The sequence below is a fragment of the Gobius niger genome (assembly GCF_951799975.1).
Source record: "Gobius niger genome assembly, chromosome: 15".
NCBI classification, from domain to species: Eukaryota; Metazoa; Chordata; class Actinopteri; order Gobiiformes; family Gobiidae; genus Gobius; species Gobius niger.
This window is the reverse complement of record NC_136866.1, coordinates 14,427,372-14,451,667: the sequence shown is the minus strand read 5'-3', so window position 1 is coordinate 14,451,667 and position 24,296 is coordinate 14,427,372. Positions and strand designations below refer to the sequence as shown.

The following is a 24,296-nucleotide window of genomic DNA, read 5'->3' as shown; positions in this document are numbered from 1 at the left end:
GGAGTTAAGGAGAAGGAGCGGAAACTCAAACGGTTGCACTATGCTTCTTCCCCGGTACGTACAGGTGCAAGGGCCTCGCTGCCGCTCCACCCAAATAGCCCTCCAACACACGCCAGCAATCATCCTGACCTCATTCTGTCCCCCATTGATCCATTTACAGGCCAGGGCGCTTTTGTTTAACTCTGTGGGACGTGTCCATCCAGGCCCCATTCTGTATTTAGGAACCGCCAGAGGTGTTTCAAATTACCTCCCCCCCTGTGTTGCGCTTTTTTTCTAGCTCTTGAAAAGAACATTATGCAAAATGGAGGTTTTTTTCCATGTTATATTATTCCCTCATGAAAAACAAACCTAGAGTAGTATTTAAGTTGTAGTGTTTATTTACGTGGCTCATTTTTGGGTTGTTTCTTCTTCTACTGCTTTTTTTCCCCCCATATCTTTTTCCATCGACTCGACAAGTTATCAAAGCTATAGAAGCTAAAAACTATTGCTGCCGGATTTTGGGAAGAAATACTTTGCAGGCAATCTGAAAGCTGAAATGATTGGATCTAGTCTGACATGGGTGTCTTATTGTGTGTTGTGTGTTATTTTTATAATGGAATGACATTTAAGCCATTCAAATTCAGGCACTTTGTCGACTAAATTTGTTTTCTGGGTGATGGACCAAAAACCATGAAACTCTTTCAAATATGATGATAAAATGACCAGTGCCAAAAACTGCAGAATTCAATAGGTCTGCAAGACGAATGCAATTATATATAAGACATGAGCTTGAACTATAAGACGTGAGCTCCAGTTACGAGGGGATTGATCACGTATAAAGTCCTTTAGCTTAGACCTGTTCAAGCAAGTCCCAGTCCTCGTGTTGGTTTAGCAGTAAATTTTTCAATGTTCTCTCAAATGTTAAGGCTCCTGGACATGCTTAAAACGAGCGCTGCGATTTGAATCATGATTGTAAAACATAAATCAATTCACAGCCGCCAGAAATGAACTCGTCAGAAAGGATTTGACGGTTTCCTGAAAATCGTTGCGGCCCAGTGTACAGTGCAGTACAGTCGTGTCATGTGGAGCGCATACCGGCGTCCGATATAGAGTTACACGTAGCCTTAATTACCTATAGCAGGTTGGCGTCTGATTCTTGTGCGTGGCCAGATGTTGCTGCCAAATCCCTCGTGTTCGGACGCCCCAAGGCAGTGTGAGGCGTACACAGTGGAAACATCTGGCTCTGCTCCACAACATCTATGGAGAAGTGTTTGCATCAGCACATGGATTCCGCCTCCAGCAACGTAGTCTGCGATAAGTTCTGTTAAATGATGTTTAGCTTAAAGTCGGTCAATGTGATGCACTTTAAATGTTTGGACGTAACTGCGTGGACACGGTTTTTCGGGGATGCAACTGGTTCCCACCGATCTGAAGAAGCCAGAGTGAAGTAAAAGGATTAGTTATTGCTATTCTCCAAACTCGTGTTGCTCGCAGTTATGAATTACACATTAGCACATGATGCGGCGATACGGGATTGTGGAGCCATGAAATATTAACCTCTCCCCGGATTTTTTTTCCCACTTTGAGTCACTGCGTTGCCAAAGTTTACACGGGCCCAGCGCCTCCAATGAGTCAGCCAGTCAGCATTTTTTGAGGTCAAGTGTGCCGCGAAGGGTGGAGCGTAGCAGCAGCAGCCTGTGGAGACTTGCAGTTTGGGGATTTTTGTTTTTTTTCGTAGTTAAAAGGAAAAACAGCTGTGCTCTCGGGGCTAAGACGCGCCGAGTGCCGTCTAAGGGTGTAATTACTCTCCCCTGACTCGCTCAAAGATGACACACACTGACAAGAGATCTCATCCCGGCTTTGGTTTATGGTTTTGGGGATGGACTCCTCCAGTGTAATCCTAAACACATGTCTTTGTCAGCAAATGTAAACCCAATCTGTGCAGTTGTAGATGTATTGTTTGACACCGCCTCACTGCTTTTGGCACTTGACAAAAAATATTTATGTTCTGAGTACAAAACGTTTGCAAGTCTAAGGTAGCTGCAGATTGTGTTTTGACCCTCTGGGGCCACCGTAGTGTTGCTTGCATTACTCCTAGTTGGGTGTGTTGTTATATCTAGACCTGTTGCTTTAACAATGTAGTGTAAACTTAAAAGAGACAAAAAGAGACTTGCTGAGAAGCACTAAGTTGTCTGATATGAAACATTACTTGAAGCAATACTTGTCAGAAAAATCTTCTTTCCATTTTTAAACAAATAATGTGCTGGAAAAATAGAATGCACAATAAGTCAACACCAAATTGAAATGGCAAACAACACATGAAACCAGCTACCGTTTTAATTCCAAAAAGTTCCAAAATGTTAACAACTGAATATATGTTTCATAGTTTGTGATAACGGCTGCTGGACGACTGCGTGAATTTATCAATGAGAGCGAGAAATGCCACACCAAGTGTAGCCCGGAGCCGCGGGTCTGTGGAAATGTAAACGTGTCGTCAAACAAAGAAAGTGGGGGTTGTTTGAATTTCCCTTCAAACCAACGTAACCTGACTCCTCCTGGGGCCTGTAACGGGCTCATTCACAATCAGTCGTCCCAGGACAGCTGCGGGGGAGGGGCACGGTAACACTCAGGTGAGAGGTGGCCGGAACTTTCCCTTCCCAACCACAATGGCGTTCCAGATCAAAACGTAATATCACAGTCCTAACAACATGTGTCCCAGGTCACATTCCAGAATCCTAAATCCAACAGATCATCTGCAAGGCCACGCTGTATGACCCATAAGTATTGCAGACTTGAATAAAGTCAGTGAAGCAGCTCATATCATTGTCCAATCACTCCTGAGAAACTCCACTGCACGGACATCGCTGCTACTGCCCCACAAAAGGCCGCGAAAATGGACTCTTCCTTTCAGATCAAATTAGGTTGTCAGTGTGTTGTCTAAAACGGCCGCTTTGGGGGCGAATTTGGCCACACAGGAGACAATGTGAACAACCTCGTAAACAAATTTGGTTTCTCAAAATAAAAATCCAATACGGGCATTAAGACCTGCTGTCAGAACGCGGCCTAAGAAACCACGCAATAGCCTAAAATCCAATAGCACCCCTCTCGGTTTCATTCTCCTGCCTTATCTGCCATCCAGCCCCCAGCTCTGTGAAGTTGCTTTTAAATGTCAGCATTTGAATGGTAATAGAGATAAACGATGCACAGATGGGCGCGGGGAGTGGGGTGAAGAGGCAAAACACAGCCACGAGGTGAATGTCAGGGAGATAGTGGATAGAGAGATTCTGACTAACCCCCGCTAATGTCGCTAACGGCTAACCCCAGGGGAAATACGAGGTCGGCCAATATGAAGCCTCTCTAAAAATCACACAATGTATTGGTTTGTGCCCTGATTGAAAGATGTCGACCTAAAGCTTATCAAAATGTGCAAGATGTGGTTAAGTTCGCAATAGCTAGCAAACTAAACCCAATATTTTCAAACATTTTCTCATTTTCGCAAAAGATTCAAAGGATACAACCATTATTTTTTTCTGCATGCATACCAGACGAACCCCCGAAGGCTAGTTCTTCATCTGTGCAAAAAAAGCCAAGAAATTGAAAGTGGAAATTTTTGGGAGAAAGGGACAATAGATGAAAGGTCGTCAGTGTCATTTTCATCCAAGAGTGATGTGCCTCAGCTGAACGTAGCAGCCATCCCCCCCCCCAAAAAAAAAAATATATATTTCTGATGCAACGCTGCTGAAAAAAGTGAGATCTTTTTTTTCTCCCCCTATTTCGATTGAGCCTTTGTAATGACGGGGCTGCCGTGAGGAAACCTGCATTTAATCCGGAAGCATCAAAAGACGGCTCCCGACTGACTGCTGGCTTCCAGGCGCCCGCACTGTAACATGTGACGGTGACGGCGCTCCGCCAGGTCGTTAGGAAATACTTCACGCCTCGCTGACAATGGCGACCGCTTCCAGTGTTTGTGGATGTCCAAATAGAGATCGCCCCGTAGCCACTTCATAGCAAAACAGATGAGTAAGTATTGTTTTACATGGTTTTTCAACAGGGCAGTAAAAAGCGTTGAAAACCATTGAATGAGTTGTTCCAAAATGAAGGTGCCATTCCTGTTGATCCTTAATCTATTGTTGGAAATAATGACATTGCTTAAAAGTCGGTTCCACTGCAGATTTGGTTGGCATTGGACACGTTTTCCTGGATTTGATAGAAATTGTTTGCAAATGTTTAGAAATTAGGGCTGGATAATATAATACAAATATATTGTATCGCTATTTTAGGTGATGCAATATTCGTATCGCAAGAAGCCTCATTATATCATCGCTAAAGTCTTCATCTGACTGAGATAGACACATTATTTTGCTAATTCAGCCAAAAACAAAGTTATAAATGTTTAGTTTTAGTTAAACATGCCCTAATTTAGTTCAATTGTATCTTTGTTTTGGTCAGGATGTAGTCTTTCTTCGCCGCCTTAACCAAGCACGTTTTGTCCAGTTCGGCTTTACCCAAGTCTAAACGCTTTTCGACTGCAGCTTATTGGCCCGGGTAACGCCTCATTTGAAAGCTAAGATCTACAAAACTGAACTAAGATTTGTCGCCACGGTGTCGTCACTTTTTTGTCGCTCTTGTTGTTGCTATTTGGATGGTCTTTTCAAGAAGCTTTTAGATTTGGGTAAAGTCGAACTGGAGAAAACGTGCTCGGTTAAGGTGCAGTTTAGGAGGTTAAGTCTTGTTTTGACACAATTTGCTGAAAAAGTAGTTATGATTTGTGTTTAATTAGAATGGGACATATCGTGTTGAACAGGTTTTGGAAAATATCGCAATATTTCGTTATCGCGATATTGCACAACCGTATCACGTGTTGTTATTTCAGTGTCATTCAGCCCTATTAGAAAGGCACTTGTCCACAAATTTCACCCTGTAGGTTCCCGTTGCTCCATTCACGGCTTTTTCCCAAGATGTCATTCACCCTTTGTCCCCCAGAATTGAATCTTGTGTGTGGTTTTGAGGTCACTGGCTGCTGGTGGGTTTTCAAAAAAAAAAAAAAAAAAAAAAAAAGACAATCCCCAGTCTGAAAAGTGCTTGAGTTTTGAATTCGAGTTGAAAAGCCGTATTAACCCCATAGAGAGAGAAGAGAGGAGCTCTGTGAGAGAGAGAGAAATCCCCCCCCCATTTCTGTTTTTACCGTCACTGTCAATGTAAAAAAAAAAAAAAGAAAAAAAAAAAGAAATCCTGATTCAGCCCAACACACGATTTAATTACAACCCAACGAGATGAAGGGCGGAATTTTTTCTCCAGCCTTCAGCACTTCCAATTAAGCCAGTGGAGAAGTCATGTGTGTGTGTGTTTGGAGCCACTTCGGGAGTAGGTGTGCGAAAGGGGTTCTTTGAAGGCAGGGGCCCACCGATGCGGGACGACGACTCGGATAGTGCGCGCGCCTCTCATGTCACCTTGTATCATTTCAGGCTAATTTCACCTCTTTTTTTTTTTTTTAATACGAGAGACAAAAGAGAGGAGAGAGACAGAGAGGGGGCAGGACAGAGGGTACAGGGACGTCACATGGCAAATGATAAGGCACAAGTTTATTAGCGTCCTTGGTCTGGCACAGGCGACAAATAACCGCGCAGACGTCCCGAGAATTATAGGCTGGCGACAAGCGTGTAGCGGCGCAAAGTCAACATGAAAGAGTCGATAAAGCCAGCGCGACTCAAAGACCTCCACGAAGGCGATGGCCCGGTCTCGCGATGGTAAAAAACCCCATTAAGATATAGCATTGGATTTTCTGCGTAAAATAAGTTTGTTTCCTTACTGACCCCTGGTGGCTGGAGGTTGCATTTAACAATATGGCAATGATTGAAAAACGACAACAAGAAAAGCCAAACAAAACAAGTGAATAACCTTTTTCCACCCATTTTAAAAGGTGCAGAGCTAGCTTAGCATGCCGGCTAGCCAGTCAAACTTGCAGAGACATCTATCGTCGACAAAAATACTAAACAAAAGAAGAAGGGCAGGCTATATAACTTGGAGTGGAGTTTTGACTGCGAATGAAAGCTGATAATTGTCCTTGAACTTTCTGTCCTGAACAAATGCCTACTTTCTCCTGTTGCCGACGCCGAACAGATTGCGATCACAATTACACCACTATAATTAACAATGAACAGGCCATATATGCATATTAATATCTGCAGTATCATAATTAATCAACAGGTCTGGCGTGATCTGCGCAAAATTAATTAGTGATTTTCGAAAGGCATGTTTTTCTCACGCCTTTGTTCAACTTCCTCATTCATTCAGTCTTATCTCTCGTGAGCGATAGGATCTGCAGCTTCGGACCGAAACAGAGCTGCCAGATAAAGGCTCCAGAAGAGTGGGAGGGGAGGAGTGCAGCGTGCAGGATTTTCTGCCCCAGACCTGGCTTAGTGCTGGTGTAGTCCTAATTCATTCTTGTCAGTACTAGGTTTCATGTAATAACTATACTGTACCTGCTTTTAGTAATCGAGATCAGGATTTTGCCATACTTGATCTCTCCGCTCAGCAATGGGGAAAAGACAGCATTTCCGAGCTATGACACTAGCGTTTGATTGATCTCTCAAGGTAGCAGAGCAGTCCTGTCATCTGTACCGGGTTGTTTTAGTGTTGTGCATGTTTTGTTGCTCGTTTTGAAAGCGAGGAGAAATCAACTCAGTAGGCCACAATGAAAAACTCAGTTGTTTTTTTCGGGAGTTGATTATTTGCTACTACTTAATTTAATTACACAAATGCAATCAAAACAGGGTAGTATTGTTACTTTACAGCACATTCATTGCATGGTAGTAATTGGATGGAAATATGGGTGCCTAAAAGTAGTAGTAATATGGCACAGCATTTACAGTGACTCACATGCACAAAGAAGTAGTCTGGACTTGGGCTCGGTTTAATGAATCGATTTAGATCTATTTTCTTTGGAATAGCCTGATCGATTTATTAATTGAAATCTATCCTTTTTCCCATGATAATGCCATGTAACTTCTTGCATTTTTGTTTTGGTCAGAAGTACATGATTACTGTAACTACATTGGGTGCAATTCTTAATGTAAATGTGGAGTGAATCGAATCGAATAGATTTGGGAAATCGGAATCAATACCCAGCCCTAGGCTGAACATGCAACAGTTGGAGCCTTTTCAAAGGGCGGGTCTAACATGCACAAATTGTCAGTGAATTAAACCAATGGGCTAACGTGATGATCGCGGCGTGACGAGCAGAGCACTGTAGCCCGGTTTGTTAGCTGGGGCTGCTCTCTGATGTAACACTCACCTGTTAAGTCCACATGGACTCGCTGGGAAGGAGCTTATTTGTGAGTAACTACAGTGAAGATGAAAGCACTGTCCCTGGTTTGTCTTGGACTAAAACTTGTTGATGTGTTGTGATGGTTAGGACTACAACAGCACGTCACAGTGAGGGACATTATCCTGTGAGTTCCGTTCAGACAGGCCCTCTTGTTTCCATGCATAACGGCCCAGTAACATGACTTATCCTGACCCTAACTCTGAAAAAATGCCCATAGACTCACTTTTTGCTTTTCGCTCACAGTCTGATGCTGGGCTTGGTGTTTATTTTTCGTCGCACATTTCCCCCTCATGTCTCCTTCTCAAGGTGGAGGTCAGTGCAAATGGCCGCTAAATGATGCTGAGTGGCGCTGGCAGATGTTGTGTCAGATGCCACTCACCGATATTTTACAAAAGTCGGCGTCTGTCCCGTGTCACCAACGCAATCACGGGCTGCACGCGTGTGTGCGTACGAGAGCACCCTCTCTCTGCCCTTGAGCCTTTATCAAGTCCCTCTAATTATTTTATTATGCAAATGAACCGGCATTATTTCATTAGCACGGCAGCCAATCACACAAGCTGATTAGGAAGTGATTAGCATGCAGTCGGGGCGCTTTTTCCCTGTGTCCTTGTGAACGGGGAGGGATAGGTTTGGTGCGGATGACCCATCTGGACGACCAGGCTAAATTTGAAACATTCCACAGGCTTGTACAGTGGTTCTCAAAGTGTGTTGCATGACATTAGCCCTTCAGCTTTAGGCCTGGTAGTGTTGGATATATAAATTAATTTGTTTTGATGCACAAAATGAAAGTCAGAGTCGTGTGAAGAGTTCAAACACATAAAAGTATTTAGCAAGGCCAGTCATGGTTTCTACCTTTTCACTCGAAACGCTGCCTTTCATCCAGCGTGGTTCTTCCGTTGACCTTGCTGTATGTTAAAATTTTACAGTCGGCTTTTGATGGTGTAAATACAGTCCTATAAATTTCTCTGAAAAGTGGAGAAAAGAAAACCTTGCATACAGGCTGGTGCGTTTGAAATAAAGAGTTGCGTGAAAGTTTTATTTCATTCGGCTTGTCAAAGTTAATTTCCAGTGCTATGAACTTACTTAAGCACGTACATTGTGTGTTGCTTTGTATTAGTGAAGCTTCGGCGGATATTTTCAGGGACCTGCGATGGAAGGATAAGCTGTACTAAGCTGTTACATAGGGCCGCGGGAGGAGCTTGGGGTAAATTCGAGGAGCATTGCACAAGTTCAGCCCCGCAGCTCTTGGAATAGTCCCTGCAGAATATTAAAGATCAGTCAAACATGCTTGAATGACTCAAAAACACAAAAACAACTCCAAGTATGTTTTTGATGAGGGACTAACATTGCAACATGGTAAAAAGCTCTAAATAGTTGATTTTGCAAGACACAAAAGGCACATTGTTTTACATGACGAGGCAGGCCTGTAATAAACACACAGTATGTGATAAGGCAAAGTGATAAAACAAGATTGAGACTGTATCTGGACTACAATGCCTTGATATTACAAAGTAGACACCCATAACAATACTTAATAAAGATCAGAGGCGTAAACCCTCAAGCCAAACGATTGTATTTTCGAGATAAGTCAAACTCAAAGCGCAAGATGAGTGACTACCTTGGTTTATATTGTGATCAGTTTGAGATTTGGAGATTGTTGTCATGGACCTGTGTTGCACAAACTCTGGCACAGCTCACCCCCCCCCCCCCCCTTTCATACAAGAGACAGAAACGACAGTTCAAGGACTGCGCTCCACTCCGGTCTTTATTGGCAGCCAGGTTCACCGTTAGCTTCGCGTCGGGCCAACTTGGCAGGACGCGGAGGGAAGGGAAGAAGTGCTAACCGCGAATGTGGGCGGGCTGCGGAGAGTCGTTTCACTGTGTCTATGTAAAAATGGTTTCACACATATCTGCTTCTTTCCACTGCACCCCTGCTCTGCTCAGACGCCGTGTTTTCGGTCAGGTGTTCGCAGGAAGGAGCATGAAGGCTGTCCATCAGAGAGCGCTTATCCAGAGTTGTGGTCTCTGGAACAGAACTTCTTCTTGTACTTAAGAAAAATCCAATGAACATTATATTTTACTGGTTTTGTGCCATCCTCAATTGGGGGTTTGGTAAAAACTTTGGGAACCACTGACTTTTCCGCCTCTGTTTCAATGTCTTCAATCCATAGACGAACTAACAGCTAATACACATGCTCATCTGAGGGACGTGATGGAACCGTGTGAAGGGTCTCTTGGTTACCAGCTTCGTAGTACAGCTTATCCAAGTTTCTGGGTTTGTGTGTCTACATTAGAGAAACCTATCGTGGTTAAGATCTACCAGCTTCACATTCATGACAACGAGCAGATTGTGTGCCGTCTGTTGGTGATTTGTACAACTACATTATATAACATCTTGCGCCCAAGGGGTATTTTGTTGACATTGTTTGAAGTTATGACTGAAGCATTGGGGACCTTTAAGGGCTGGATCAGTTCCGAGACGGTTTTAGACTAGGTCAGTCCCGTTACAGTTCTTCTTGGTGCTAGTGTAGCCCAGGATATGTTCTTGTTCTGAATTTGTTGAGTTAGACCAGGCTATAGCCTTGGTTTTACTGGTGAATTACTTGCAAATTCAGTGTTGAAAACGACACATTTAAAAGGTATTAAGAACAAAGCTCTATTTTAATTTAACTGCTCTCTGGCTATTCAATCCAAGGGCATTTATTTGTTTTATTAATCTACTTGCTATTCAGAATGTGGTTCAAAGCGTTGATAAAAGGTCACATTTTTTGCGTGAATCCAATTGCTCTTGAAAGACTGCGGCGCCTTATCTGAGCTGAATGAGTTTGCTTCCAAAGTATGTACAGTATGTTGAGGTTTCTTTGTGACTTTAGTGACGAGGCCAATCAGGCTTTAACGAACGCAAGGCGACTGCCATGAAGAAATGAAGCAAAAATGCTTTGGTGCCCAAACCCAGTCTTCTCAGGTTGAATTGAATTGGTTCTTCCATCTTCACCTAATACTCGTCATTGTCAACACCAATTCCAATGCTAAGCGGCGACTTCAGCATCAGCAGAACCAAAATGAGGACACTGAATGACTTTATTAGTGCTTGGAATGACAATGGCCTTACTGTGTGCTCTGTAATCGTAGCTTTAGGGTGACTGGTAGATAAAGCAAAGATAAAGCCGTCTCCAAATGCCGGCTCCAGCGCACTGCGATGCGAAGGCTATTATGGATAGACCTGCGTAACATTTGGTGGATGTTTTCTTTTACAATACCATTTCTTCGGGCGCTCCGTCCAAACTGCTTGATTTGATTGCGGTGTCTCTAATGGAATAAGCCAGGGCAGACAAACGAGACTTGTCATGCCGTGCTTACATGCCCTCCATATACGATTTTTTTCCCTTATGACTGGAGGTAAGTCGCTGTGACAAAGACTTAATTGAATTGGAACGCGAGTGGACGGGAGACACAAGCTGGTTTCAGGGCATGGCGTGGCGTCACTTGCGTTGGAGATTTTTTGATGTTAACTTGTTTGGCTCGGGGGTCGAGGAGCGGCACAGTTGTCAGAGGGCGCGGTGGCAGTGCAGATCAGCAGGAGAGTATGGTGGTGGTGGTGGTGGTGGGGGGCGGGGGACTGCCGTCAAAAGCTGCACACAGGGCTCCGGGACACAGGTAGCAAAAGTGCAGCGATACAAGACTGAAGATTTACAGAGCTGCCACTGATGGGGTTTGATAGGACGACATGGTGGATTTGAATGCGGAAAGGAGCAGGGTCATGTGTTTTATGGAGTGAATCCAAAGCCGGTGGCGGCGGCGTTTCCCTGCACAGACGGCAACATGTCGAAGCCGTGTTATGTCATCGGGATTTTATGATTGACACAACTCTTTGAACAAATGATGTCAAGTACTTTATTCACCGTGTCATTGTGTCCAGCATTGATTAGAAGGTTACAAATCACAGAAACAGTATTTAAAATTAAAGCGATAGTCTGTAAGATTGCAAATTGTTGGAGAGAGGGGGTAAACAATCAAGCGCTCTCCCCTCCCTATTGGACCTGAAAGACACTCCTAGATTGCAAAATGGGGGGAGAAAGAAAGTCATTTCAAAAGTAAATGATCAAGCTCCCTCCCTCTCGTCCTGATTGGACCTGACAGGCCAGTTCACAGGGAAGCTCGTCTCATTGGTCAAAGTGATGCATCGGGAATTCGGATTAGTTACTAAGATCAGCAAAGGGAGGGACTGAGACAAAAACGACGCTTTACATTGCATTACTAATTTGCTCCATACTTGGTGGCTTCTATTGTAGCCCAAGCTGCCCTGGGGTAGACTGACGGAAGCGAGGCGACCAGTATGGCCAAAAATGTTACGTTAAAATTGCAGAAACTACACGCCATCTATTCAAATTGTAATCATAGTAATACATTTTATTTGTATAGCGCTTTTCAAGACACTCAAAGACGCTTCACAGAAAAACAGACATGAAAACAGCACATTAAAAATAGAGGGCAGTTACTGGTCAGAACAGGCGGAGCGGTTGGGGCAGTGAGTTCCAGAGTGTGGGGGCGGCAATGGAGAAGGCTCTGGAGTGTGGTGGTGGAGGAGGTCAGGGAGGTATGGACGGGCCAAATTATGGAGGGCTTTGAAAGTGATGAGGAGGACCTCGAACTGGATGCGTTGAGGGACGTGGAGCCAGTGGAGGTTCTGAAGGACAGGGCTGATGTGTTCACGTAGAAGTAGTAATACATTTATTGTAGTACATTTTCCAGCTGCCACTTTAATTGTATTAATTATCCCTATAGTTGTATGTATCATGAACTTGTGTCGTTCTTAAAGCCATGCATTTCAGGCAGTAAACTGAATGAAGTCCTAGTATTTATTCTGTTATCGGGTGGTCGTTACTGTGAGCGGAGGTGCCTTTCTGCAAACCTGACTCGTAACTTTGCTGGGAGCGGATATTCACTTGTTTTGCTGTAACTACAGGCAGCCAAACTTTAAAACGAGCTTTCCAAACAGATCTTTATGACACATCAACATATCGTATGACTTAGAATGTTCTGCAGCGTGACTTAAATAAAAATGTTTATCGTATGTACAATGAATGAATGCATTTTTCTTCTCTCGCTTGGTTTTGTCTAAATGAATCCAAGTTTTTTTCCACGTGGAGGCCAACAAAGGGTTCTTCGTATGCGTAATAACACAGACTCAGTTCATAATTGACTTTCACTTTTTTTTTTACTCCGACAAAAGGCACGCAGAGGGCAGCCATTAGCTTGCAGAGACGTGAATCAGATGGCGCTGTGGCTTTTCTTAGCTTTATCTCCACTGGCCATTTTATTAACACACGCCACTGCCGGCTCCATGAATCAGATAGCCACCAGTAAACAGCGCGCTCCTGCCATCCCGCTATCAGCTAACCGGCTACATATCATCGCCACTTGATTGGTTCAAACGGCCGGCGGGGACAAGCGGCGTCTTTCTCAATTAGACAGATCTCCCTGTTTGGGTGCGTCCGGGCGATCGGGGAGTCGAGGGGGGGGGGGGGGGGGGCAGCGCATCCACATGATGTCCATCCCGAGGGGGTTTAAAGGGGTGCTCAGATGCGGAGCCTGAAGGGTGGTGGGGGGGCGCACTTGAGTCAGAGGTGGTCCCGGCTAGCCTTGAGTGAAGTCTGCTCAAGCTCCAAACTCCTGGTGGTTTCGCTAATGAGCCAAGACGTGGCATGCAAGAAAGGAAATAAGCAAGCAGGGAGCAATCAACATGGATAAATATAGAGATGAAATGGGCTTCAGATGAGGTTCGCAAACTGCGGGGCGCGGAAACAGGGTCGTGCACATGGCTTTATCTGTTGGTGTTTTTTTAGCCTATGCTTTAGTAAAGTTTTGTACATATGCTCAGTTAAATACTGTTTCCCCCCATGTTTGTTCCGATTTCTAACTTTTTGACCACTGAAGTGAAATATTTTCCTCAGACGGGGCTTGGTGTAAAGTAAATATGTTTTTGAGGGTTAGAAAAGGTTGATCTGATCGCCTGCCGCCCTTTGTTTTTGCAGGAAGCTGTACGTTCGACGAGGGCTTCTCTCAGTGCGATTACCAACAGGATCCTTACGATGACTTCGACTGGACGCACATCAACACGCAGGAGGTGCCGTACGTGTCGCCCGACCTGCCTCAAGGTGAGACTTCCACTGTCGCTGAACATTGTGAGACGCTTGGATCACTGTTACGCGCACTCATCTGCCGATATCCGATATTAACCCATACCGAGACACTTTCTTAAAAGTAGTTGTTTCCCTTGCAAACAAGATGTCTATTAATGAACTTCAACGGAAAAACAATAAATAAGATTAACTGGACTTTTGTCTTCTAAATATATGACCAGCTATTTAGGTTTTACTAATATGAACAACTCACATAAGGTGATCTAATCATGACAGCTTGTGCATAACTAGTGCGTTATATCAGTTATTCTTTAACAGCATGAAACTAAACTAAATTGCCTCCAGTGGCCGATATTATTTTATTAGGTTACTTTACGGGATCCAGTCATATTTTCTGTCCCAGCCTTCATTCGTTGACGTTAGCATTAGCATGCTGCTACTGCATTTTGCAGCGATCAAAAATACATTTGCAGAAGTGAAAACTAAGTTATCGGTTCAGTCCTCTGGGTTCTGAGCTACATAATGAGGCACAGTATGCCCATATTCACATAGACTGAGTTGGTGAAAGTTGTGTTTTTAAAATGTGGAGAGCATAAAGCCTAAAGCACTTTTCCCCCCCCCAGTATTGGGTCCGATACCACTACCAGATCAGTGCCTCCCTAGAGTAAAAGTACATTGTACATGCAGGAGTTTGTATTGTTAAATCTTTTTCCAAGTAGCCTTCATCAACCCCTGCTCTTTCCAAACCTGCTTTTAATGTAATCCATCCCTGTGTCCTCCCTCGCCCATCTTTACAGAGACCTCCACGCTTTAATCAGTTGTGTTTTTTTCCCCTCTTTCTTCACTGATGATGATGATGATGATGATGAAGGGGGAATTAAATCTTTGTGCCGCGGGCTCGGGGTCTAATTAACTGAATATGAGGTCATTAATCAACAGCGGGGAACACTGAAGGTTGCATAGACTTTACGGTGATAAGAGAAAAATGTTATAACAGTCACCGGCTTGGTTGAAATTATACTAGACTTTACCAAATGAAAACATAAGAAGAAAGTTGACAAGACGAGAGTTATCAGAAGATACAAACCAGCGGCACTGCTGACCATGAACCATGCCCGACTCCGGTGCTGCTTCTGACTGATGGCCCTTTATTGAAGGGCGGATTGAAACACAGAGGACATATTTTCAGTTGAACATAATATAGGCCACCTTAACCTTAATAAGGTATTAATTATTGCACAGAGGACACTTTCAGAAACATGACATATGTAAATACCTATACCAATACCAACTCCGGCCACAAGGAGTCAGGAAAGAAACAAATGACTACATATTCTTTACATTAGAGCTGGGCAGTTCAATAGAGCAGTGGTTCCCAATCTTTTTTGTTCCACATACCATTTGAGGCATTCATTTATACTCTGAGTACCTCTTAACTAGAGGATCCTGCCAAAGTTAGCAACTAAACATGTTAAAATACTCTCAAAGTCAAACGTTTTACTCAAAAATGAAAGAATGTTACTTGTGCACATGGGAGGAGCCCAGACTGTTGAGCTCTATTGACATCGCAATTAATTGTATTTATTTAGTTATTCTTATTTGTTTGTTGCCTTTTTTCCTTTTGTAGTCAACTGACATCCAAAACAACACTGTTCAATTTAGTTTTTAGATTTTAAAATTCACAGTGCATGTTATGAACACATCTATGAGCATTAACATATGAGAGAAGACTGACACATCAAGCACCTTTTGTTGTTGTTCTGTATTAGCTGCATATAATCGCCGCCATTGTTATCTTCAGCCACACAAATTGCGATTCGACTGCGCTGAACTGTGCAGCCCTAATGTCTGCCCACAGTTTAACAGTTTAATTTAGTTGTTTATCATTTGTGGTAATAATGATGACGGTCCAGTCAGGTTGACATTTGGAGAAAGGTCCAGTTCACGCACAGCTCATAATGTTATGTTCACGCACACACACCGCCTCCTCTTGTGTGTGGGCGTCCGCTCTGCTCCGCTTGGTATTTCGGGAAAAGGTGAGACGCCTTGCCCAATGGCTCCTGCCCAGACCGTAGCATTTGCCGGTGTTAATGGCTCCGTGCAGAAGGCTGTCGCTATGCCGAGCGTGTATAGGTTAAATAGCCTGAGCGCAAAGGCTTGGAAGAAGAGGCGCGGACGGCATAGCTGGCTTAATGGTTTGCTTGTTGCTAAAGGGGGTTGGGAATGTTGGCCCGAAGGTATGGCAGCCCAAGAGTGACATTTGATGTGTTAATAATGCCAGCGGGGTGTGGGACACGGGAGCGGCCAATAGGAAAGGCCTTAAGGGGAGTAGAGATAAGGCTAGTATTTGGTACAAGGCGGGGAAATTGGTTTGTAGCTTCAGGATACATTGGAATGAGGGACGTAGCACTATGTAAATGTCACGGTATGCTCTAATCCACTCCACTATCGGGGCTCCCATCTCTATATTTTGAGCTGGGTTAGGGCAGGAGTGCCTAGCTGGAGGTCTAAGGAAGTTAGTTTCTTAATTCTGGCTGTCCAACTGCGGCTGCTCCTTTATGCATCTTAAAAACAACCAGTGCTAGCATAGAATAACAGCAGTAGAATTAACACATTAAAAGAATGAATAAAGTTTGCATTAGGCTTCAGAACTTAACTTTAATATTAAAGAAATGTACAACAATATTGTGGGACTGTTTCCTATTGCAATACCACAATAACAGCTACAGTCAAATTGCTATTAATGCTATCCCATCTCCCTGAAGTGTTATTGCACTTCTCCTGGGCACTCTAAAGCTCCCTTGTTTCTCATTTGGCCAGATGAAGCCCTCCCGAGGGCATAGGACCGATTTAGAGCCAACATTTTGTTGACTTCTGACCCCTGGAAATAAAGGGACAGCGCTTGGCACGGCACAGTGATTTGGGGAGCAATTCTATTTAGCTGATAAGTAGTACAGGGAATATGTATCGTTAAGGGAATTAGCTTACAAGTAACACAATCATGGAGTAGTTTAACTCTGGACTGTACACTACACTCTAGTGGCTGTGCGGTATCACAGACTCACAATGTCACACTGCAGTCTCTGCGTTTATGGTGAACATGCAGATGTTTTTGATCTAGTTTATGGTTAATATCACTGTAATCAGGATTGAGCTCAGCAGCCGAACCCGCCCAAAAATATCTTCAGCAACGGCCTATGTTTTTTAGTTAACAGAGCCCATGTGCCCCTGCGATGATGAGAAACCGCCCCTTTCTCCCTCTCGTAGTGAAAAAGCTGCTCTTTGAACCCTGGATTTGAGATTTTGTCAATGGAAATACAAATAGACATTGAACAGCATGGCACGGACAGTTTTTCCTTTGAGCCTGGCCAGCCATACCATTCTCTGTTTATTATTAATTGTGTTTATTCTAAACTTTGGAATATATATATATATTTTAGACATAAAGTGACAGACCGTGACTAGAAGTGAAATGTCCTCAACTTTACCTAAACCCAGTCCTGTTGGTGATTTAACCTTTTGTACGATCATACTCCCTGGATGAATGAGAGCCTTCACAGACATAAAGAGAAAGAAGTTTGTTTTATCACCCGCGACAAGGCTTAAAAACCCTGACTTGGCAACCCTGGCTGTAATTGCTCTGCCCATCCTCATGGAACAAAAGCCGAAATAAAGAAAAAATCACAAAATTCAACTTCTCTGTCAGCAAAAAATAACTCAAATCAAAAGACAATATGAAACTTGGAGTGAAGATAAATTGTAAAAATGTTGAAATTGTACAGTAGGTCCGTTTCTGCCATATCGCTCCTCTTGTATTCAACTTCTTTACCTGGCGTCCTTGTTGTCATCTTGAATACCAACTTCTCTCCAGCTGTGGGCAGAGTCGCGCGGCGAACAATAATCTGCGTGTCACCGTCAGGCCAGTCCAGGCCCATCCAGATGCTGCTCGTGCTAATCAGCTCAGACCTGCACCAGATGTTGATCGGCTGAAATATGATCCCTTCCTACTCCTGCTTAATCTCTCAAATCACATTAGTTTATTACAAACGAAGCCCCGCCAGGCAGCGCACAAAAGAGCAATAATACGGTTTGTGTGACAGGGCGACGCACAACAACAACCGGCTAAAGCTGATTATACGGCTCTGACGCTAAAATATCACGTAGTGTCCCACATTCGGTTGTGTAATATACTGTGAAACATCAGGGGAAGGTCGTCTCGCTGGACTGGAGGAGATGAATAATGCTAAGAATAGTTTTAAAAAGGCATTATTCAAGCATACACGTACAATTCTTGTCAGTCAAAAGTACTTTTAGTTACTTATTCGTGGACCCCACCTCTAAATAATGATATAGTAAATCAATGTAGTAGATGACTCATGGACACAACCCCTGGAGACAGCCCCTCGTTCTAAAGGAAGCTCCATGGTATAAACAATAGACCAATTTATTTTAATTTTTTAAATCGGTGAACTTTAATTGTGGCCTGATAATTGCAGGAGCGGGTAAACAAACAGCCGCTCCATACGAACTGCTTAATTCCATTTGTGCAGCGCGCATGATGCTGTAAGTACAATAGGCGGCGGAACAATAGTGATTAACGTTATTGTTTTTGCTAATCTACTGTGACAAACGCATTTCTCCGCAGAGTTCGGCTTAGCATCTAGGATTCAAATGCGGCATTCAAGTCCTATGTGGCGCCATTGCATCGGAGCGTGGCATAATGTTATTTTGCCATGTCTGGACTAGTTGGGAATCAAGTTAACCTAAGCCTGACAAGCAGCGCCAGATTCTACCCACATGTGATCAGAGCCGAGAGATGGATGGCATGACGCGCGTCACTCTTTTTTGGCTCCCATACTAAGCGCTTGACAAGAGAACAGACTCTTCAAGATGGTGTTTACGGGCTAAAAATATTCCTATCAGTCACAGACCTAGATACGTCAAAAAAAAAAAATGTAGAAAATGCAAATTGACGATTTTACGGTAGAAATTTCATAACAAAAGGAAATGGGTCCAAGTTCTATGTAAAAAAAAATGTATCAACCTCCAGCGTGTTATGACTAATGATGGAGTATTGGACTTATAGAAAGTACACGCGGCGCCAAGAACACACTGCTCAACATGTGAGGGACTGCCAGGTTTTTTAATAATAACATCCGAGGGTGAGAAGGAAAAAACAACATGGAAATATGGCTCATACAAGTTCCAATATACTAAATACTTCACATGTTATTAGTATATCCTCTAAACATCCACCTGAAGCACATTTTCTCAAGCTTTCTCAATCTAAAAGCTAAAAATGAGATGAAAACAAGGATAAAAATGTAGCAAAAGAGCAACAAAAAAGCGATAAAAAGTGACCAAAATGTGTGACAAAATTCGACAAAGAGTCCAAAAACGAGCCACAAAAATGCGATAAAAAAGCTGTGCCTGGACCTAAAACTTGCATTTGTGAGAGCTGGAAACGAGTTGAGGCAGCAGCTAACAGGTTACACTCTATTACTTCTCGCTTTCACTTCTTAAAAATGTGGGGGAAAGAATTTGGTACGTCTCTTACTCTGTTAACACCAGCTGCACAAAGCCAAGCAGAAAGGAGCCACGAAATGTTGATTTATATTCTGTTTCATGAACTTATTTTCCAAGTGACTCTGAAGTCAGCCTGTGCAATAGCTGCTATAGTAATTGGGAGGGAATGTGGGGGGGGGGTCATATTTTTATTGGTGGTTTTAAACAAGGCTCAGGGCAAATAAACAGCCCATTGATGACCATGTTACGCCACATAATTGCCGTGATTGACAGGTCATAATAGCAGCCGCGTCCAAGTCCGGAGCAGTCATTACATTGAAGAGCTTGTCCGAATTACCCGGGGAGGCATCAATTTCTGTCAATACGTTCAATTGGCTCTGGTTAGCGCGCCGCCGTCGGGTCGTTACCAAAGAGTATCCATGGCACAGATGAGCGGGGGAAAAAAAGAAAGAAAAGAAAAGCCAACTGTGCTTCATTTAAAACCCCTCTTCTCTCTTGCCATCATGTTATTACAAATTCATAAAAAAGAAACAAGAGTGACGGAGAATATGGCACGCGGGCTACGTTTTAAAGTGGCGCTGGCTGACAACATTACGAGTCAAGAGCGCTGGCTTTAGACCGCCGAGTCCTCCCGAGTCCCCAGCGCCCGAATGTTCAACTGGCTACTCCACCACTCATTTCCCATCCAGACCCCGCCATCGACCGCGGCGAGTGCCAACTTCTACCCCCGTTGAGATTAGCACAAGCAGTTTTTTATCTCTGTTCGAGCCACCGAGCCAAGCCGTCGCCAGGCGCACTCGAAGCCCCCCCAGCCTGGAGCGCCAATTAGCAACCGGGACGAATCGATGCGGGGCTCGGAGAAGTGGAAGGCAGACGCGATTGTGGATAATCTTGTGTGTGCAAAACAGCGCAAAAGCTCAATAACAGTTGATGCGATCCTTTTTGTAAGATTTGGCCTTTCTCGTGGCCATTAGCGTCTTTTACGGCCATGAAGCGGAACATTTACACCTCCGATGGAAGCACCGGGAAAGATCTGCCGTAAATAAGATAAATTGAGCAAATACTGATTGAATTAAGATATTTTTTGGCTGATTTTGAGTAGGTTTGGACTATCTTGGAGCAAGATACAAACAGAAATGGAAAAGTTAACTTGTATAACATCAAGAAAAAGCAAAACTTGAAGTGAGTAAGTAAAAATGCTCCAATCAAGCCACGTGGTTAGCAACTTTGAAATTCCATCCAATCATAAGTTTATTTTTTTATTCATTCCTTCAGTTACAATGGTCACACAGTGTAGCTCCAAAAGACTAATTCCAAAACAAGCTAATATGTTGAAGATTTAAAGCCTAAGATATTGATCTGAACGGAGTAAGTCCCAGTGTCAGTGGGGTTGGTAAGTCCACGCAGACGGTTTGAGTTTAGTGGATCAGTAAACCACACACAGACATGGATACAGTGTTATGGGAGCGTTTTACAAATACACACGGCAGCAGACTGAAGAAAAGGGAACGTTCCAAAATATTGATCTTACTTTGCGTTGACCTTTTCTTCTGTAATTCTGTCCCTAAATCTACAAAATCATCAGCGTCTACTACGGGCGCCAACAGTGCATACTTTTCACACATTTTAAACAAATAATCTGATCTTTATTGTGTTCTCCGCGCCCAGGGTCCTACATGTTCGTGGACGTCTCTCAGTACGACGTGGGGGAGAAGGCGCGCTTTCAGCTGCCCGTGATGAAGGAGAACGACACCCACTGCATTGACTTCAACTATCTCCTCACCAGTCCAGATGGATCCAGCCCGGGGACGCTCAACATACTGGTCAAGGTACAAGCAACCCCCCCTGTCGTCACATATGGAGTACATGATCCTGTTGCGCTTTCCAAATGTGTCTTTTATCTCCTAAGTGTGTGGCTATCAGGGTTTAGCATTCAAGTGTCCCGTTTTGTCCAGTTTAGTTTAAACATCAAAATTTGCCTCAATTCTCTGTTTGACTGAATGTTTACGAATCTTACCAAATGAAACATGCTTTTTTTTTTATCATTTAGGCATTAAAAAGCTTTCCATTTAACTTGCTACTGCCCGAAACCCCGTGTTTTGATTATTTGGTGGCACTTTAAAGGTCTTTTACCTGATTTTCTTTGGTTTACTAACAATGTAAAAGGAAGCATCTACATTTTAAATTGTTAGTTGTCATACAAACTCATTCCTAACACCCCGATTCTTCACAGAGTTTAAAGGGTTTAAAGGACTTATCACAACTTGAAGTTCGTAGGGCTGTCACAGTAACAGTTGCTAGTTCACCTTTAATAAAATGGTTTTATACTTAGATAGGCTGTGCAAGAAAGTCTTTGTTTACAGATGTGAGCCTTTACAAATCTGCTAAAGGAAAAACACATTTTGGTATTCACTTAGTCTTTCTTTCACTTAGTAATTCAATGCCCATTATCCTGCAGTGTTTACCCATAGATAAATCACTATAGCCATAGCACTAGAGATTCAAAACAAACGTCTATCTTTTCAATGGTCAATAGTCCTCCCTCACTGGAAAAGTGATGAAACAGTGTAAAATGTACTGTGTTGATTATATTACATACAAGAAAATGTATTTGCAACATGGACACCTGCAGGATACCAAATATCTAGATGTGTTATAGTGCAAGCCTAATAAAAGATTGAATATACATTGAACTGTAAGATTGGAACAGTTTTCTCACAGTGTTTTCTTCTTTCTTGTGCCTCTTGTGCCTCCGTAGGTGAACAAGGGTCCTCTGGCGAACCCCATATGGAACGTGACATCCTACACTGGTACGTGCGGCTTTTGAGGCCACAAGCGCTCACACTCACTGCTCTCGCGGCGGCTTTTTATTGCATTGACTCTTCCGTTGTGTCCTCAGGTAAAGGCTGGCTGAAGGCAGAGCTCGCCGTCTCCACGTTTTGGCCCAATGAATATCAGGTAACACGGCTAAACCGGTGCGGCCTGTGATGGGGGGGGAGTTAAATGTTAATGCTTCATTATGGGAATACAATGAGGCAACACACACACGAGCCCATGCGGTGAGGAGCGAGGTGATTTATCGGTGGTGACTGGGTCTCAGGAGGTGATTATAAGGCTAAAAAGGCACAGAGGAAAGACATGGGGAGACTGCGTGTGGCCCATGCTGGACAACGAGGTGAATCGATGTGTAGAGGATTTTTTTAAATTAATTTAAGGTGACTAGTGTGATTCTCGTGCCACTCCCAAGCCTGTACGAATGATGAGTTGGGCAAGTTTGAGCAAAGTATTGAACTCTGCCATTTAACATTCAATAGTTGATCATTGAAGTTTTTCCATTCTTTGTAAGTCGGCAGCGGCTAAGTGTTTAAGTGCAGTTTCCACGTGTATAATTATAGACTTCCCTCTCCCACTGTTGTCGCTGGTGTTGACAGATGTGTTCCATGTTGTGGGCGCACGGCTTGTCCTCACAGGCTCCTCCGCTCGCGCACATTTGGGGACCGTGTTAACAGATCCAGCCCCGGGGACGCGGTAATATGACGGCACAGGGGGGGGCATCCTTCACCGAGCCCCATCTGGAACTAGACCCCCCCACAACAAACACACACACACACACCAGCAGTGATAGTCGTGTGTCAACATGTTTTAATGAAACATAATCAGTGAGGTTTGCCCAGGCTTATGCGGGCTTTACTGGAGCCAACAGGTTATTGGATCACAGGTTATGAAGCTATTTTTTCTTGTTTGAACATGTTTCTGTATTTGCACTTTAGCCGGAGTCATAATGAGACGGGGGAGGGATCGACGCAGGCAGATGCATGCATGCTCGCACTTGGATTAGATTAGACGTGCACGCTCTTTTTGCTGTAATATTTGTTAATGAAGACATGATCTAATAATAATCCTTAATTCCTACATTTTACCTTTGACATTATACTGGGGTTTTATGCTGATACCACAGATCTTCAGGTAGTGTATTAGAAAGTACTTAAACCAATTCACGGAACCATTCCAGTGGAGCCGCAATTGTTGAAGGCCCCTTAAGCAGTTGAACACTATAGTAACATTTTATTTTAAGAATAGCAACTTTCACAGACAAAAAGCCACAAAGTACTTCGGAGTATGGGGTTCATTTACCAAATGTTTGCTCAATGCTCATGCGCAAAGTGAATAGCACGGGCAAAAGTGGATCAGCTCCAGGGCCATTTATGCATTGTCTTATTGACATATTGGAGTTGGTTCCCTAAAACTGTAATACAGGCAACATTTACTTGGTAAATTAAGTGCAACATGGCAACAAAATAGCATATTTTATTTTTCAGCTTGCACCCGCTATTTAGCACCTGCCTTGATAAATGACCCTGATTTTGTTTTGTTTCCCTCCATTATATTGCAAACTCGGACAATTGTGGCAGGAAAAAAAAGACTTTGGATCTAATTATAAAGCAATTTCATGAACTTGCATGTTCATTTTCTAGCATTTCTGTGACAGTGACCATGAACAGTGACCCTACGTTGTGAAACGTGCATATGTTCATCCCTGTCAAGAATTGTGAAGTGAGAAATGTGTTTGGAAGGTTAAAGGTGCATTATGCCACTTTTTATGTGGAAAAAACAGTTGATATTTGTGCGTAGTTGACCTTGTAGTGACCCAGCGGCTGTATGAGTGGTCAGCATGGTGCTTTTATTTTCCATCACCGTGGTCTCTACATCGCTCCAGGATCAATTGTTTGGAGGTTTTCTGGTGAGAGGCCCGTCAGCTGTGAAAACAATTGATCCTGGAGCAATGTAGACACCACTATTACAGTGGTAAAGTAAAGCCGCCATGCTGACCACTCATATAGCCACTAAGTCACTACAAGGTCAAATGCGCACAAATATCAACTTTTTTTTTCCACAGAAAAAGTTGCATAATGCACCTTTAAGAATGTGTTTGGTACACAACTATTGATATAATTTACCTGAGCCCCAGATATCAGATATAGGGTGTGTAAGGCTCTAAATATTCCTTGTGGCGGCTGAGCATTAAGAAGAGAAAAAAAAAGACACAGCGATTGTGATGCCTTCATTTCGTCTTTTAAGTGGAAGAAGAACTTTGGCTGAATTGAACAACACAGTGACCGCATCTTTTTACTTGCCTGGCTGTAGTTTTCATTCACTCGTGGGGCTGGTTATCATTATTGGGATTTAAACTCTAAACTGTGCGTAAGTATCGGCGTCCCTGGTATAAAGCTTGATTAAAAAAGACCGTTCATGAATTGCTATGGCAACCGCAGGAGTGATGCTCAAAAAGAAATGAAGTTTGCAAACATTATTACACTTTT

General features: G+C 43.3%; 1 protein-coding gene across 13 annotated transcripts in view; it reads left to right on the top strand.

Annotated features, from left to right (window-relative positions):
* The window catches only part of ptprk (protein tyrosine phosphatase receptor type K), a 132,525-nt gene that overhangs the window by 49,343 nt on the left and 58,886 nt on the right, over positions 1-24,296 (top strand). For all 13 annotated transcript variants that reach the window (XM_079572635.1, XM_079572633.1, XM_079572634.1 and 10 more), the window contains exons 3-6: positions 13,342-13,464; positions 20,644-20,804; positions 21,734-21,785; positions 21,875-21,933. In XM_079572635.1, coding sequence (XP_079428761.1) covers positions 13,342-13,464; positions 20,644-20,804; positions 21,734-21,785; positions 21,875-21,933 — 395 coding nt within the window. The remainder of the gene's footprint in view (positions 1-13,341; positions 13,465-20,643; positions 20,805-21,733; positions 21,786-21,874; positions 21,934-24,296) is intronic.